Source organism: Cydia fagiglandana, chromosome 6 (genome assembly GCF_963556715.1).
Source record: "Cydia fagiglandana chromosome 6, ilCydFagi1.1, whole genome shotgun sequence".
NCBI lineage: Eukaryota > Metazoa > Arthropoda > Insecta > Lepidoptera > Tortricidae > Cydia > Cydia fagiglandana.
The window spans coordinates 5968688-5985675 of NC_085937.1; the positions used below are offsets into that span (position 1 = coordinate 5968688).

The following is a 16988-nucleotide window of genomic DNA, read 5'->3' on the forward strand; positions in this document are numbered from 1 at the left end:
AAATGTGGATGAAAATCAAGAACATGCGATCTTGGAATCACTTTGATTGGTACCTATTAATTAAGTTTAATTAAAAGTATTCAGACTTAAATGTATTCAAATAATTTCACAGTAAACTTGATCTTACTTGTCTTATGTTTTGGAAAACAATTCACCTTAAAAAATGCACATTGAGCTAAAATATTTCAGTTTAGTGTTTATGTTGCAAAAGTGTTTAGGAACTTGTAAAAATTATTTACTCAAATAAGGCAAGTAAAATCGGTTGGACTTTTCTATCCTCAAAATACAGTATCAAACTGACTATTGCAGCGTCAGGGACAGCTCCTCTATGCGGCAGTTTTGAAGTACTTACTTTTGCGAAGTGGACGGTCTAAAGCGTTTGTGTACTATCCCATCCTCCAGTTTCTGAAACAAAAACAACATTTTGGTTATTAGCTTTATCTGTCGTGGATTAAAAGAAAAAAGGTGAAATTAATAAAAAGTACAGGAAGTGCCACAATTTAACTACCCACGTCGACATACTAGCTGGGTACTGGGTAGTAAGGTGGATACTTATTATATTAGGAAGCTGACTGTACTGTGTTACTCGTTAAAAAGGCGTGGTAGGAGATGATGAGATGAGATAACAGTAAACTTTAAGCGCTCTCGAATTAGGCCTCATATGAAGGCTTAAAAATCAATTCACGAGCCGCATAATATCGCTTTGGCTGGTGAAAGTGTTTTGCGACATCGAATTTCAAAGGAAAGCAGGAAACCCAAGGTCGTGGACAAAGCTGACAATTACCAGATTTCAGCGAGCACGTATTGAACCCCATAGCATGGGAAGCGGAAGCAAACAAGGTTGACCGCCAATTCACGATCGCAGGAAACCAATGGGTGGGAGTGCCGAATGTAGAATAACCGGTAGTAATGGAAACACTTAGAGATATAGGGTTAATCTGTATTATATAATTTCACAGTTAACAATGATTAGATTATCAATTTATCATCAGTATAATTCTAATTCTATAATCTGTTAAACGGCAATTTTTTTATTAAAAAATATTTAAGCCAGAAACAAATAGCTACCGAATGTCAATACAATTACAAATACATTGTTAAACTCGATTTTAAACGTGTTGTAATCGTAATTACGGCGTACGTTTCAATAGGCGCTGTTTGGACAAAGCGCAGTCGTGTAATAGTGGTATTAGTGTGGTATTAGAGCCGGTATCGGATCGCGGGAAATTGTAGCATCACGTGCTGGACGACTCTAAATGCGATTTTAATTGATGTTACGCGACCGGAGTTCTTACGGGTAGCGTTGGCACAGAAATTACATCAGATATTCAGGTTTACAAGGGAACGGGTTTATATTAAATGGGAGAAGGGAGGTTATGTCATTTAGAAACATATACTCATTTAATTTTATATATCTGCCTGTTTGGGATTTTTTATTTATTCCGCTCAAAAAACTACCAAAGTTACTAAAAAAAAGATTTTTTTAGAGACCTGTAAAAAAGGTGCTCAAATTGTCTCAAACTAGTTATATGGACGCCTCGCAACTGTTTGTTAAAGAAAATAAACGCAGTCACATGCCGACATGAAAAGTCAAACGGGGTTTAGGAGCTACGTCTGCTATCCGTACCACGGGTCCACATGTCACCAAAGCTCCTCTGCTCCGTAAATTTGATTTTAATATTGAACACGTAATGCCGTTTGCTTACGGCCAGTAATTGATACGCTCTTACCAGTAATTCCCGTTATTATTTTCCGATTGGCTTACGTACCGACGACGGTTAAGCGCTCCATTAAGTATTCCGAATTTGAATTAACTTAGCGATGTTTTTGGTAGTTTGATAACGGTTTCGGTTTACGATCGTTAGTTTATTTTGTGTACTATTTCGGACTGCGACTAATTAAGAAGATACTTTAAATAGAGAAATTTTGAAATCAGCTGTTTAATTAAGTCAATAATAGTTGATGCGAACTTTATTATTTTAGCAGTAATTCAGTGTATTACCAAATACTTGGAATATTTCAACTACCTATTGTAAGTAGCCTAAATAATAGTACATTACTACAGAGGCCGGGACAAAAGGGGTTGCCGGCCGAAGACATATAGACGGCCGAGCGAAGCGAGGCCGGATAGGTCTGAGCGCGGGCAACCCCATTTCCCGCCGAGGTATGTATAGTGCTTTTCTCAAACATGCAATGAAATAAATAAAATAAAAAATCCACGAAACCCAAGTTTTATTTATAGAAAAAACTAAAAGTAAACTACACCCAAAATATAACTAAACACGTACCTATATCTTTATCACGCGTATGTTTTACACGAGTCGTGTATTTTTACTACCCGTATATTTTCATGTATCTTTGATTTTTTCGCCTTGTATCCGTCTGACTGTCGTTTTCGCCACATAAGTTTACATAGTATTTCATGTTGATATCATGTTTCACATACATCGTTGCTTTATGCATGGAGAAAATAAGTATAATTTCCACAGTGTTCACGATTTTGTAGTTACTTTCATTTCTTTAAAATATGCCACGAAACTGTTTCTAATAAACTGTAAGCCATTTTTCTTAGATTCTAAAATAATAAAATTGCCATAAGCAACCATATAGATACTTCGTCTTTGACTTGGCGGCAGATGCAGCAAGTTATTTAAAATCAATTCTGGTTACGCTGCCAATTCCAACTCCTACGATTACAATTAAAATTAATTTCATTATTTTGTCGGGACTCATATTAAAGTAAAAAAATCAACAACGCACCATAAATCCAATAAAACAGAAATACAGAATGAAAATTTTTCAACTTTGCCTCCATAACAATTAAAAAAAAAATAACTACGCTTGTTTGAGTAGACCTTTTTACCGCTAACGTTTAGATGAAATATTTTAAATGCATTTATTTGAGTAGTTAAATTTATAATTTAAAATTACAGAATTTGGTTAATAATGTATTATTTATTAAGTTCATGTTGATTTTATACAAATAAAACTGCAAATTGTAGCAAACATTGTTTTTTGTTTTTTTTTTATAAGCGTAGTGGCAGAGTGTCATTACGAACCATAAAGCAAATACTTCCTCTAGTTTTTTTTATGGCTGAATGCCACGATGCTGTGTCACAAATATCTGTGAAATGGAAATTAAAAAAGAGGACTTTGCCGGCCTAGGCCTGCAAGATTTGTATGAAATTCCATTAAATACCTCTTGTCCTAGCCGAACCTGCACCTCTAGCACATCTTGCATCCGCGACTTAGACCGCGACTCGAGTCGCCATTCCCGCGGCTGTCAAATCTGTCGATTTCCGTAGCATAACTTGTACCCGCGACTGCAACAGCCGCGTAGAGAACTCAAAGTCGCGGCGCGACTCATCAGTGTTACCCGGCGAAATCAAAGTCTAAACAAATCGATATTTGCAAGTGGCAACACTGAATCGGAAACCAGGGATGCGCTAAATCATTCGTTCTTTGGTGGTAAAAAATCTGGTTTTTTGTCGATGGTTAAGTTTTTCCTGTCAAAGTCAAGGAACTTCCAAATTTTGTCAACATTTAATTACGGGAAAAATATGAAAAAAATGTAAGTAATAGAGCCTTATATACTTAATCTTGATAATATTCCTTAAAATATATATTGTTTAAAAATTTCTGTTTAATAAACCTTTTAAATAAAATATTTTTGTAAGTAACTATAATTAATGGTTTTATTCTCATATTCCTGTTGTAAATAGTGTTTTTTTTTTTCAGAATAAGTTCAGCATTATCCTAGAGTTCCTAGACACGATTGATATCCTAGCACCCAAAGGAAAATATTGTTAACAGGAACGTGCCAACGGGACCCGAAGTGGAGAGTCAGGAAAAGAAACACACTAGGCAAGCTTGTAGGTCTCAAACGCGGAGCTGTCCCCTTTTCTAAATTAACTAAGATCTGAGAAGCGCTTTAGCTTTAAGAACACCACCGAGGAAGTGCACTATTAATAATAACCCTAATGGTTATGGCATACCTATCTAAGCTGCCGCAGTAACTCTCAAATAAGTTTCATATAGTTTTTCTTGTGCCAATAATGGATGGCATGTGTGTGTACTGTGTAACTGTTTATGATTTGACAAATTGATATGAAAAGCTTATTTCATAGTCCTCGATGAAGTCATGACCATATTTTATTATTTTGTTTACAATACAAACCAATTTTCTTTCCAGGGTGATATTTAATTGTCCTACGCCGCATGCCGAAGAAAAAGGAAGAGAGACAATACTTTTCAAGGGTAATAAAGAAGATTCTTACAATTTCTCTATTGTGGTTCTAGATGTTAATATATATTAGGTTTAATAATAAGAAGTCGAATATTGCAAGAATATATAAGGCAAAGCAATATACTATTAATTTAAATATTGATTTTTTTCTCTCCTGTATTTTTACCTAAAGAAACAAAAATAAAGTAGGTAGGTACCTAGAACTCCTAGAAGCCATGATTAGCTCCCCAAGGCCCACTTCATACCTAATGCTGACAACAACGTATCATAGCATGATCGTATCAGGCCCTGTCAAACATGAAGTGAAACATCTAGAACACGGGTATGATCTAGAGGAGTTTCAATATGGTAGACCATATGATAACCGTACCTATGCTACGCAGACTATGACATGAGCGTAACAACTCCTTCAAAATATTGTTGGTCGGCTCGGTCCAGTCACGTCACGTCACGGTATGGTGTTGGCAGGGGATGGAATGGTTTAGTGGGTGATGACTGATAATACCTATTTCATACAAAGCATGATTTTGAGCCGGACATGATCCTGTTATAGCCACGTATTACATCATTCTGTTACAGTACGATGCTGCGGGCACAGGCCACATGTAGGTATGTTTTGTTGAAGTCGAGGAAGGTTCCAAACGGTACCTAAATAGTAAGAGATTGTTGAAATTAGACATCTAACCGTGATCCTAAATATTACTACTAAGACTAAGGCTTACTTAATAAGTTGGATAGTTTGTTTTGAACATTTGTACCTACCCACCTCATCGGCTTCGTTTATGTACAAGCAAGCGGGCTCCGTTGCTAGGTTGATGAAAGTTTTGTGTAAGGATGTCTTAGGATTACTTTTATAAACTTACGAACCTGAATTGAAATTTAAAAATCATACATATGTAGCTATTTACTTAATTGAGTACCTACAAGCTAGCTGTTTGAAATTAAAGTTGTAAACATGATGGGTGTGTTGTGGTACTTGTAGGTATCACCGTGCATAATCATCGATATAAGAGTGCGTAAAGCGCATTTAGTGATTGTTCCACACTTCCTTATTCCTTAGGGCAATAAGTAATTATACAAATTATATTATTACATAATATATGAAACTTGTTTTTAAGTTATAATTATCATGAGTTTAGTTAAAAAAGTACAAGCAAACCACCCGCGAGAGCGAGTCGCGTTATAAAGTCGCGTAGACTTCGACTCGCGGATTGACATAAAGACGAGAGATTATTTTGTCTCTAAATAGGCAGTTGTGCTACGGATTTTAGTTCAAAGTCGCGATCGTTGTCATTTTCTGACAGTGACACCTGATCGCGAGTTTGTCGCGGCTCTCGCGCGTGAGTTGTGCTGCCAACACGCGACAAGCCGCCAAGTCGCGCCGATCTGTCACTTCTCGCGCCTGTCGCGGCCAGTTGTGCTAGAGGTGCTGAAACGTCATACTTCGCAGCCTATTATAAGGAACATAACATCAATATTTCATTGCATGTTTGAGAAAAATATATTATACCATAGGTAGCACTGGCTATTTTTCTTAAATTTTTTTAGTAAAGTCATTTAGCATGCACTTTAGTCTCAGGCGATGCCGCTTGGCATGATTGTTTCTTAGGTCAAACAAAGTTGATCTGGCCCGGTAGATAGGAGATCGTACCATGCAGACCCCCCAAAAAGGGGGGGTGAAAGAGTCGGCTCCCCAGGTCCAATCTATGCGATATTCCTTCCTAGTCTTAGCAACTAGGGCGAGTTATATATCATTTTCGTATAAATTAGGGATGAGGAATTCATTTTTGAAATAATTATTATGCCTTGCCATACAAAAAAAAAATTGTACAAAATATGAAAATATTATGTCATTTTTTGTGACAATTTTGGAAGTTACAATCACAGTGTGGCGATTTGCACTAAATAAAAAATTGGACGATGTAGCCCATGTATTCTTTATTCTGGAAAATATCACTTTATAGTAGGCATTCATACATTTTTTTGTAAAAAAATAATAATTTATAGCGCGTGGCGGTAACGATTTCCATACAAATGGAACTATGCCCTAAGTCAAAGATTAAAAATGTTTACTAAAACACTGAATTTGACATTTTAAAAGTTTAAATATTATGTTTTAATAATTTTTCCATGCGTTTTTGCCCTTTTTTGGTACAAATTTGTTGTTTTTATTTTTCTCCATACAAACTTCCCCCCCCCATTTCCCCCCTTAAGGGTAGATATTTTTAAATTTGTTTTTATAACTAACTTATTCCTTTTGTAATTAATCGATGTTCAAACGTTCAGGTTTAAATGTTCGGTAGTTTAGGATCTACATGTGTTTGAGCTAAAGACATTTTATTTCATAATATCCCATACATTATAATATCTAACAAAACTCTGCTTACTTCCAGACATCATACAATCAAAACCCCTGAAGATATAAAGCTGAAATTTTCAACATCAAATAAATGCGACAGGTTTAAGTTTAAAATAAAATAAAATTTTATAAAATCAACGCTTAAGGGGGGGAAATGGGGGGGAGAAAGTTTGTGTGGAAGAAAAACAACAAATTTGTACCAAAAAAGGGCAAAAACGCATGGAAAAATCATTAAAACATTATATTTAAACTTTTAAAATGTCAAATTCAGTGTTTTAGTAAACATTTTTAATCTTTGATTTTGGGCATAGTTCCATTTGTATGGAAATTGTTACCGCCACGCGCTATAAATTATTTTTTTATTACAAAATAATGTATGAATGCCTACTATAAAGTGATATTTTCCAGAATAAAGAATACATGGGCTACATCGTCCAATTTTTTATTTAGTGCAAATCGCCACACTGTGATTGTAACATCCAAAATTGTCACAAAAAATGACATAACATTTTCATGTTTTGTACAAAAATCATTTTTTTTGTATGGAAAGGCATAATAATTATTTCAGAAATGAATTCCTCGTCCCTCATTTATTCGAAAATGATATACAGGGTGGAAAGGCACGACGATCCTTCCCGGAAGTATTAGGTCGTTTAAGTGATACAGAGCAGATTGGTAATGGTAAGAATCGTTAATTGAGTAAAAAATAAAAATACCAAATTTTCTACTTTTTAACTGTGGTGATAACCCTATAGCATGTGCACATGACGGCTAGGTTAAGGATCTTCGTCGGGAAAGCTCGGGACTTTCCGCTTTTTTCCGATCGTTGACAGAATCGCAATGATGTATGAATGACGCATAAATCAAATGAATGCAAAAATATTACAAACAATTTTATTACTTCCTTAGATAATTACTTTTTGACAATATTTAACACTATCTTCTCTTTACATACGGTTTTCAAATGTACCTCCGTGTCTTATAGAATAGAGTAGAATAGAATAGAAATAATTTTATTCGTAAGCACAAACACAAAATAAAAACTTATACTAAACAGAGAAACATAAAAAAGAGAAAGTGCCACGAAATGGTCTCACCTCAGCATGTTGCTGGCGACTTCCAGCGCTGATCTTCCGATAAGACCATCCGGTGAAACAATCACGACAGGTAACATGAATAACAAGAGAATTAACAACAAAATTAATACATACACAAGACAAAGATAGTAATAAGAATACAAAAGACAAAGATAGCAATTAGTCAAGAATACATTACAATAAATTACTATGTATAGTTTTACTACGTAGTACAGCTGTTACATTATCAGGTCAAACTCATCTTGGCCGTACATTACGCCTGACATTACATCTAGCGCCATGCGGCAGCTGCGCAAACTAAACTAAAATGACAAATAAAACAGGTCGATTTGTTACGAACAAAAGCAGTTTAAGCAATATTTTATCGATCTTACAGATTTAACTACATATAGAGAGTCACAAGAGTAACATTTTTAAAAGTAATGTGCCATGGCAATGCAGAGGGAACGTAATCTAAGTGGTAAGTAAAAGCAGAAACTACTTATAATGTACGCCGCAGCCCGCACCCGAGCCCGCGCACATATTGTATGCTCTTCGTCATTTTTCCTCCGCAGATTGTCAAAAGCAGCAATTAGCCTTTAACGTCTCATTTCGACCGCAGTTTCACATTCCGTTTGGTACACCATATCTTTTACATAGCCCCACAAATTTAAATAACCACGAGCATCTAACAACGGCATTTTTATTTGAAGAATATGACATTAGATAAGTAAAGTTCAATGACAATTTAATTTCAAACATCAGACGTATTGTCTATTTCCTACCACGCCAGAAGGTTTGTTAGTTAGGTATTTAAGAAGTATTTATTCTTGATTTATTTCATTTCTTGATTTATTTGTATTTCATTTTTGCAAGTTCATTTAGTGCTTCAAACACAACCTACTTGTATTTTTTTATTATTTTAAATAGTTTCCAATTATTCGAAAATAATTTTGTGAAACGTGTTAAGAAACTAAAACCTTTTTATCAGTCAAGGAAACCAGAGATATTTATAAGACGATTGCGTACTTTTGAGTGGTTGTCAATGTAACAATTTGAACTGTCGTTGTAAACAATGTTGTGGTTAGTATTTATTAATATTAAGGAATAACATAACTACTTCATTCAAGTATTGAACAAGTGGAACCACTAAGAAAGCGAAAATCCTGCAACGTTTCTTACCGTGTTGTAAGCAGACCTAATAATAGTTGGATGGCAACAAATTAGTACAATTTCCTGTCGTATACTGATTGTTTACAAGTAAGTTCATTGACCCTGTCACCTGTTAGGGTTAGAACAAAGTAGTTTTTTGCGTGGATGTTTAAAGGGCCATAATTTAGAAACGGTTGCCCATATTAACATAGTTTCTATGGAGAAAATATAGAGCTTAGGCTAAACAATCCGCCTATTGCGGAAAGGATCGTCGTGCCTTTCCACCCTGTATAACTTGCCCTAGTTGCTAAGACTAGGAAGGAATATAGCATAGATTGGACCTGGGGAGCCGACCCTTCCCCCCCCCCCCCTTCTTAGGGGGTCTGCATGGTACGATCTCCTGGCTACCGGGCCAGATCAACTTTGTTTGACCTAAGGAACAATCGTGCCAAGCGGCATCGCCTGAGACTAAAGTGCATGCACTTCCATACATTTGTGTTCCTTACTGACCCTACTATTTGTATTAATAAAGATAATACAGATGGAAATCTTTGTTAGACACTTGTAATACTCAACATCAATTAAAAATGTAAATTTTGTACAGAAATACTGCATTTACTGTTAGTTAATTACTTGACTATGCTTAGGCATCATTTTGCGTATAAATTTCTCATTAAACAATTAATACAAGCCTCCTACATTTTCTTAGACCGCGCGTAAGAAACCCTCAACATAAGCCGGCAACCCACATGGCAGGTGAGCAGAGATTATGGCGGCGCCATCAAATATGCATAAAAGCCGTAAAATGCGCACTTAACCGCTCCCCGGCGCGCGTTGTCACCTGCAAGCGACCTGGTAAGGAATTAAGGTACGACGCACACTGTCACGGCGTATTCGAAATGTGCTGGATCCCGATTCAGAAAACTTGTTATAGTTTTGAACGACCTTAAAGGGGCCCACTGATTAACAGTCCGCCGGATGGTATCGGCCTGTCAGTTGTTCGGAACTGTCAAAATTTAGTTCTAACTGACAGGCCGATACCGTCCGGTGGACTGTTAATCAGTGTGCCCCTTTAACGATCGCCTTGGCGCGCATCTCACGCATGTTCGGACTTCATTTAGCATGCTCCGAGCATCGTGAGCGATGTTTACGGTCGTAATAAGATCAAACCGTAACTAGTTGTCACATCTGAATCGGTCTACTGTTGCGCTTCTTACTGCTATGTGCTGTAACGTATTTAGCACAAATCTTTGACAATAGACGCGTCAAAAATAGGCGTAGTAACTCAGTTTACACTCGTAATTTGTACAGTAATCTCAGTCTTAACGACAACCCGAAACATTGTCTACAAAAATTTTACTTGATAGCTACTCCATGTAAAAATGAACTAGCATAGGGAGAATCATTTGACGCGGTATAAAGCCGACCACTGACTAACAGGCCGCCGAACGATATCGGCCTGTCAGTTAGAACAAAAATTTGACAGTTCCGAACAACTGACAGGCCGATATCGTCCGGCGGACTGTTAAAGTGACATTCCATTTCCAACTGCAGCTGCAATACTGTTCATTTTCTATGGAAATTGACAATGACAGCGACGCGTTTCCTTAGTAAAATAAACAGTATTGCAGTTGCAGTTGGAAATGGAATGTCACTCTTAGTCAGTGGTCGGCTTAACAAAGTCATAAAACATAATCTCCACGTGCACAGCCAGCCTTAGGCCGTCACAGCCGTCGCAGACAGATGCTCAGACACATCGGTAATTAAAAATCGCCTCCGCCTCATAAATTTGCATGAGACGCGACGTAGTACATGTGCGCGTATCGCGTGTCTTAGAAGACAGGCATTTGCTTTTAGAAATTGCGATCTTCCATTTGTAGGAATAATTTTAGGGGGTAGTATTGTACAGAGAGGGAATTCCCTACTAATATTAATAAAGCACTTTAATGAGTAACTTGTTTTTTTAGAATATTGCATTAACAAGCAGTTACAGTAAAATCCTTAAATCACAAATTAAACTAAGTCTAAGAAGTGTTACATCCATCCTATATGGATATATTTTATCTATATAGATATTAATTTAATTAGTATGTCTCTTTTTGTACCAACCATAGACAAATATCTATGATCTCAAACAAAAAAATGTCAGCTTGTCTAAGTAGGGACATTCCGTCAAAATACTTCACATTAGTACACATATTGCGTCACAATAATTTAGTAGCAATTACAATTATTGTCAGTATCAACCGTTTGTTGCTTGATCCCTATTGAAGCCGTATTCAAATCACTACGTTAAGCAATGAGCATGAAGCGCGGTGTGTCGACACCTGTGCGTTAATCTGTAAGGAGCTAATTGTGGATGTAGGAGGTAAACAGATTTTGGGTACACGAGTGTGTAGGTCGCATTCTGATTGCGGTTTGAAGCGTTAGTATTCAGTTTATAGGTATAAATAATATATTTCGTTATAAACTTATGAAATATAAAGTATTAGTAGGGGAGACCGAGGTGAGTTGTGACAGAGGAGAGTTGTAACATCGTCGATTTTTTGGAATCTATTAACTAGAAACTAGGTCGCAACAGTGTGCGTTTGTTAGCTCGTAACTTGAACTAACAAACGCGCGCTATTGCGACCTAGTTTCTAGTTAATAGATTCTAAAAAATCGACGATGTCTCAACTCTCCTCTGTCACAACTCACCCCGGTCTCCCCTACTTGTAATAGATAGTAGAATATTTAGTACAATTCGTCTTCTATAAGTGATATTGTTTTATTAGCAATCGGGCGAGTTTCTATACTCAAGGGCAATGAAAACGGGTAACTCAAAAAAGCATTTCATTGCATAAAATATACCTAACGAATACGAGTTGTGTGAGTTAAATATACCTTACGAATATTATCTGTATATATAATTGTATATATCAAAAGTCTCTGTTTAGAATAAATTACAAATATTGACAATTTGTTGTGGACGTTTAACTAAACCTAATAGGTAAGCTAATATTGCAGGAATAAATTGACAAATTGAAATCACTATTCAAGTAGGTAAGCTTGACAGCAATCAACATTAATGTAAAGCCGTTTCGACACCTGCGGTAATCGGGCTAAGGGGTAATTGTGTGTCGCGGGTAAACGTCATACACGTAGTGAGCTAGCCTTATGCGATTGTGGTTTAGACTGAGTAATTAGATGCTCATATGGTGTGGTTGGAGGAGCTTGGCTATACAGAATGTTGTAAGGTAATTTAAATGTACACGAATCAAAATGGATACCTGAAAATGATGGGATTGATGGGAAACGAGCGTGCAGTCGAGAGAGCATATGCAAAATCGGTCGTAATCCACTAATTTTGAGCAGAAACAGCGCAAAAAGAAAATGCAGTCAGGTCGTGAAAGTTAAAGTTTGAACAAACATTGTTGTTCGAAGGCTTAATGGTTTTTAAGCACAATTGATGTATTATTACCTACAACAAACTTGGTTCATAACTGGGATAGTGTACTATAATTCTCTATTCTACCTAAAATTCTAACATTATGACATACCGGGTGTGGCCTGTAATATGAGCAAATCATTAAAACATAGATTGTACTCCTCAAACGGTGACACTTTTGTTCAACAACTTTAAAAAAAATATCAACTTGAACAAAATAAATATTATCTTCAATGGACGCCATCGCCACGCCATATCATTGTGATTGACGTTGCTTGTCACGCCTTAAAGATAACAAAATTCGCAATACATTGCGTCTTAGAATAAATTTTAAAGTGTATTAAAAATCAAACCACAATTTATTTTTAAAAGTTGCTGAACAAAATGTTGGTCAGTATGAGGAGTACAGCCTACAGTTTAAATTTTTGCTCGTATTACAGGCCACACCCGGTATAAATAATTATTATGGTTTAATTGCTTCCTTCACAACTTTCGTAGCTCTAAAGCCACTATCTCCCCACACATTAACGTCAATCGGTATTCCACTGACTGGCTCCCGAATCCCGCGGAAGCGCACCTCCATGACTCCACTTACACAATCACGTGTGATCACCGTCATTACGTGTCTTCATGACAATTAATTATACGCATTTGACTTGATTTGATGGCAATTATAGTGTCTAATTACGTGAATGAAAATAGACTAGAGTCTAATTTAGTTTTGTTACGTTTTTATTATCGGTGTAGGTATTTGATCCGTAATTAAATTGTTAGTAACATCGTGTTTTTTTTTGTTTTAGAATATTGTTAATGTGATTTAGAGATTAAAAAACTGTTATTGCTACGAATCTGAAATAATAAAAAAACCGTGTCGTTTATCTATGTAGTTCTTTTTTAATCACAGCTTATATACATTTTGGTTCGAAGTAAGAATAGGCATAGTTAGTTCAGTTATATTTTTAACTATTTGTTATATTTTTATTCCAAATTGTATTGCGCGGACGTGTATCTAACCGCAATGACTAATTACCGCATACCGGGTGTGGCCTGTAATATGAGAAAAAAATTAAACTGTAGGCTGTACTCCTCATACTGACTAACATTTGTTCAGCGACTTTTAAAAATAACTTGTGGTTTGATTTTTAATACACTTTAAAGTTTATTCTAAGACGCAATGTATTGCGAATTTTGTTTTGTTTCAGGCGTGACAAGCAACGTCAATCACAATCGTATAATATGGCGTGGCGATGGCGTCCATTGAAGATAATATTTATTTTGTATGAAAAATAGGGAACCTAAATAATCCATAATTTTTAAAAGTTGTAGAACAAAAGTGTCACCGTTGGAGGAGTACATTCTATGTTTTAATTATTTGCTCGTGTTACAGGCCACACTCGGTATATACATGTTATGTATGAATAACATTGAGATAAATCTATTAAATAAAACATATGCCGATCAATGACTAAACTGCAGCAATGCGTCACGATTTTACATTTTTATAGATTTCAAGTGTTGATTTAGTCATAAAATCCCAATAAAGCTAACAGTGGCGCGGGTTTACTGCCACCCGGGGTACTTTATGTGAGGGGATGTTTGACATGGAAACGTAGAACATGGGTCTGTATGAAAATCGGAGTTATGTTTTATAGTGGACGTGCAGCGAATAGGCGCCTTTTACTCGGGTGCCGGCTGCTTGCGACGATTTTTCAGAATTGTTTGGGGTTTAAGGAGTACCTACTGCGACGAATGATGCGTTAAGTAACAAACAAAAGTAGGTGAGTATGTAAATACCTAACCTATGTAAGGTAAAACCTATATCACAAATATTGCGGTCATGTTATTTATGGTGTACTTACAGCAAAGCTACAGAGAAAATTGCATGGATGTGCCCATGAATGAATTCCAAGTTTTTATAGTTGTCCCCTTGCAAACCACAGACTAATTTTACAAAACATATTTTGGTACTTTTGCCTGCCAAAACGGGTTATTTTTAATGTTCGTAGTTGGCGAATAACCAATTACCTACCATTAATACTTATATCACACGCAAGTATACACTTCTTCCTAAGGAATTTATGTTGAATATATTTCCCATAATCTTAAAAATAACACGGGATTTAATTGCGTAAAGGTGACAGTCCATTTCCAACGACAGCTGCATTACTGTTCATTTTAACTACTATGGAAATTGACAATGACAGCGACGCGTTCAGTAGGTACTAGCAGAGATGTGACTTATTTGAAATACTTGTATTTAAAATGCAAATACAAAATGCAAAATACCTATTTTGTATTTTGTATTTAAATACCTTTTGAAGAAAACTATTTTGTATTTTATTTGAAATAGTTTTTGGGACCTATTTTCTATTTTCAAAATACAAAATACTTTATAGTGGGTAGGTAATGTAGGTAGGAGTTACAATCTCTTCTGATGTTACAGTTACAATCCTGGCAACTTTCTCATTCTTTTAACATGGAACTGTTGAATCTGCTGTTTAGTAACGTCGCACATGACCACAAGCGTAGCAAGTGGAATCTTGAGTGTTGCGAGGGTTTCAAGGCACGAGAGGAGAACAAACTTTTTGCCCTGGTGAAACACAAACGAGACGTTTTCATCACACTAACGAGAGGCATTATAATAGCTGTAAAACATTACAAATTAATGCTTTAACAGTTGGCCGTTAAAAACCATCATCCATACCTACATCCTACCGGTTAATATGAGCAAACAACTAGAAATTTGCACTTTAGATAGAGGATTGATTTCAAAGAATAAAGAGAGTCTTTTCAACTCGGATATTCCGAGTAATACTTTTTAATTCAGACTAGGTATTCACTACTCAGAATACCTTTTATCGCAAAGTATTTGTATTTTAAAAATACCTATTTCCTATTTTGTATTTAAATACAAATTCAAAAACTATTTTGTATTTTGCATTTGAAATAGTATTATCAAGGAAGTATTTGTATTTTGTATTTAAATACTTTTTATAAAGTATTTTTCACATCTCTGGGTACTAGTAGTGCAGCTGCAGTCAGAAATGGAATGTTACCATAAAACTTACGTTTCGAACGTGACGTTACGTTTGTGGTCACAGGCAGACTCACCACGTTCGAAACGTCAGGCCTAAATGAACGTAAATTTTACGCGATTAAGTCCCGCGTTAGTTTTAAAATTATGATTGAAATTCGTGTTAGTTTAAATCGTTTTTTTCTCGAAATCGAAGATTTGTCACCGTTCGTCGCAACGAGTCATCGCTCTCGTCGCCTAGTCGTCGGCGTTCGGCAATTCTTTATTATTCATGGGGCGATCTCGCTCGCGGAGTGTTTTATATGAACGACAATCGAGTATCAGTTTGTACCGAACGGCCCGTATTAGCATTTCCCGTGCTAGGCCTACATTGTTTTAGTACGAAGGGGAGCAAACCTTTTTCGTTAGTTTAAGCCTGAAGATAAAGTTGCCACGTTACGGTCGGAATAAAATTTTGTATTATGTAGGTTGGTGTATTTTTAATAAACGTGTGGCACTTGGAGTGTCTAGATTTTTTATTTATTTACGAGAACTGACTAGCTAGTGATCCTGATAAGAAATAAGAAAGCTCATTATTTACGGTTATCGAAATGTCAGATCCAAAGTAGGTATAGGTTCCATCTCGTTTCAAACTGAAGCAGCCCAACTGTTAAACTGGGAAGAAGACCGCAGCCATAATTACAGTCTATGGATGGATATGCGTCTAAACCTGTTTAGTGGGGTGTTAAATATTTCGTTTTCTATTATATATTTATATATAAGTATTTGAATACTAGCCCTGTCCGCGACTTTATCTGCGTGTAATGATGATCATGATTGATAAAAACTACCCTATATCCTTCCATGGACCTCTAACTATCTTGAGTTTGAGTTAACAGTATCACTATACTCAAACTATCTTGATTCCTTTCATCTAAACGGTTCAAGAGTTTAGCATGCAAAGGTAATAGACAGACAGACAGAGTTACTTTCGAATTTAAAATATTCGAACATCGTTAATAATTAAAGAACCAGCTGACGATCGCGAGTACAAAACGCAAATCCCACAAAGCACTTGGAGTCGCAGCGCTAGGCAGCGTCTAACCAACACAATACGTTAAGTAGTGTTGTACGCTTATGAGTGTTCATTAAAGATACGATAAAGACGGCGGAGGCGACGGCTAAATTGGCTGTTTCTGTCTAGGTATTAAGATAGGGAGACGTTTTAAATTACAGTTGTATTAGGAATTTGGTTAGCGTGCCGTTTGATGCTGTAGGTTTCTATGTCGGCTTGTGGATAAGCAAAACGAATTAGTTTTTATTCATAAACGTTTTGTAAAATCCATTAGATATAATTAGCTATTTTTGTTCAAATGGAATAATTATTTGCTGAGTAATAGTGAGCCGGAGCGGTGTTAAGTTGATTTAGGGTACCTATGAAATTTTATTGTCTTACTTTGCGTTTTAACTAATATGAGTATTTAAATGGAAATTCATACAAATGACTAGTATTCCATCGATAGTTTTCTATGACAATTTAAACTTATAATCCTATCTTTTTTATGGTATAAAGGAGAATAGCTATTTTGCCAATGTCAGGTAAAGTGACAACTTATTGTACGCTCAGAGTATATTTTAAATTAAACAAATGATTTAAGTATAAGTTTATATTTATTTTACGACAATGTTAACGACCCCTGCTTTCAATAAAGTCG

At 36.0% G+C, this 16988-nt stretch overlaps 1 protein-coding gene across 7 annotated transcripts in view; it reads right to left on the reverse strand.

Annotated features, from left to right (window-relative positions):
• Window positions 1-16988, reverse strand: part of LOC134665038 (myelin transcription factor 1-like protein) — a 315775-nt gene that overhangs the window by 50356 nt on the left and 248431 nt on the right. For all 7 annotated transcript variants that reach the window (XM_063521813.1, XM_063521814.1, XM_063521815.1 and 4 more), the window contains exon 5: window positions 353-405. In XM_063521813.1, the coding sequence (XP_063377883.1) occupies window positions 353-405 (53 nt within the window). The remainder of the gene's footprint in view (window positions 1-352; window positions 406-16988) is intronic.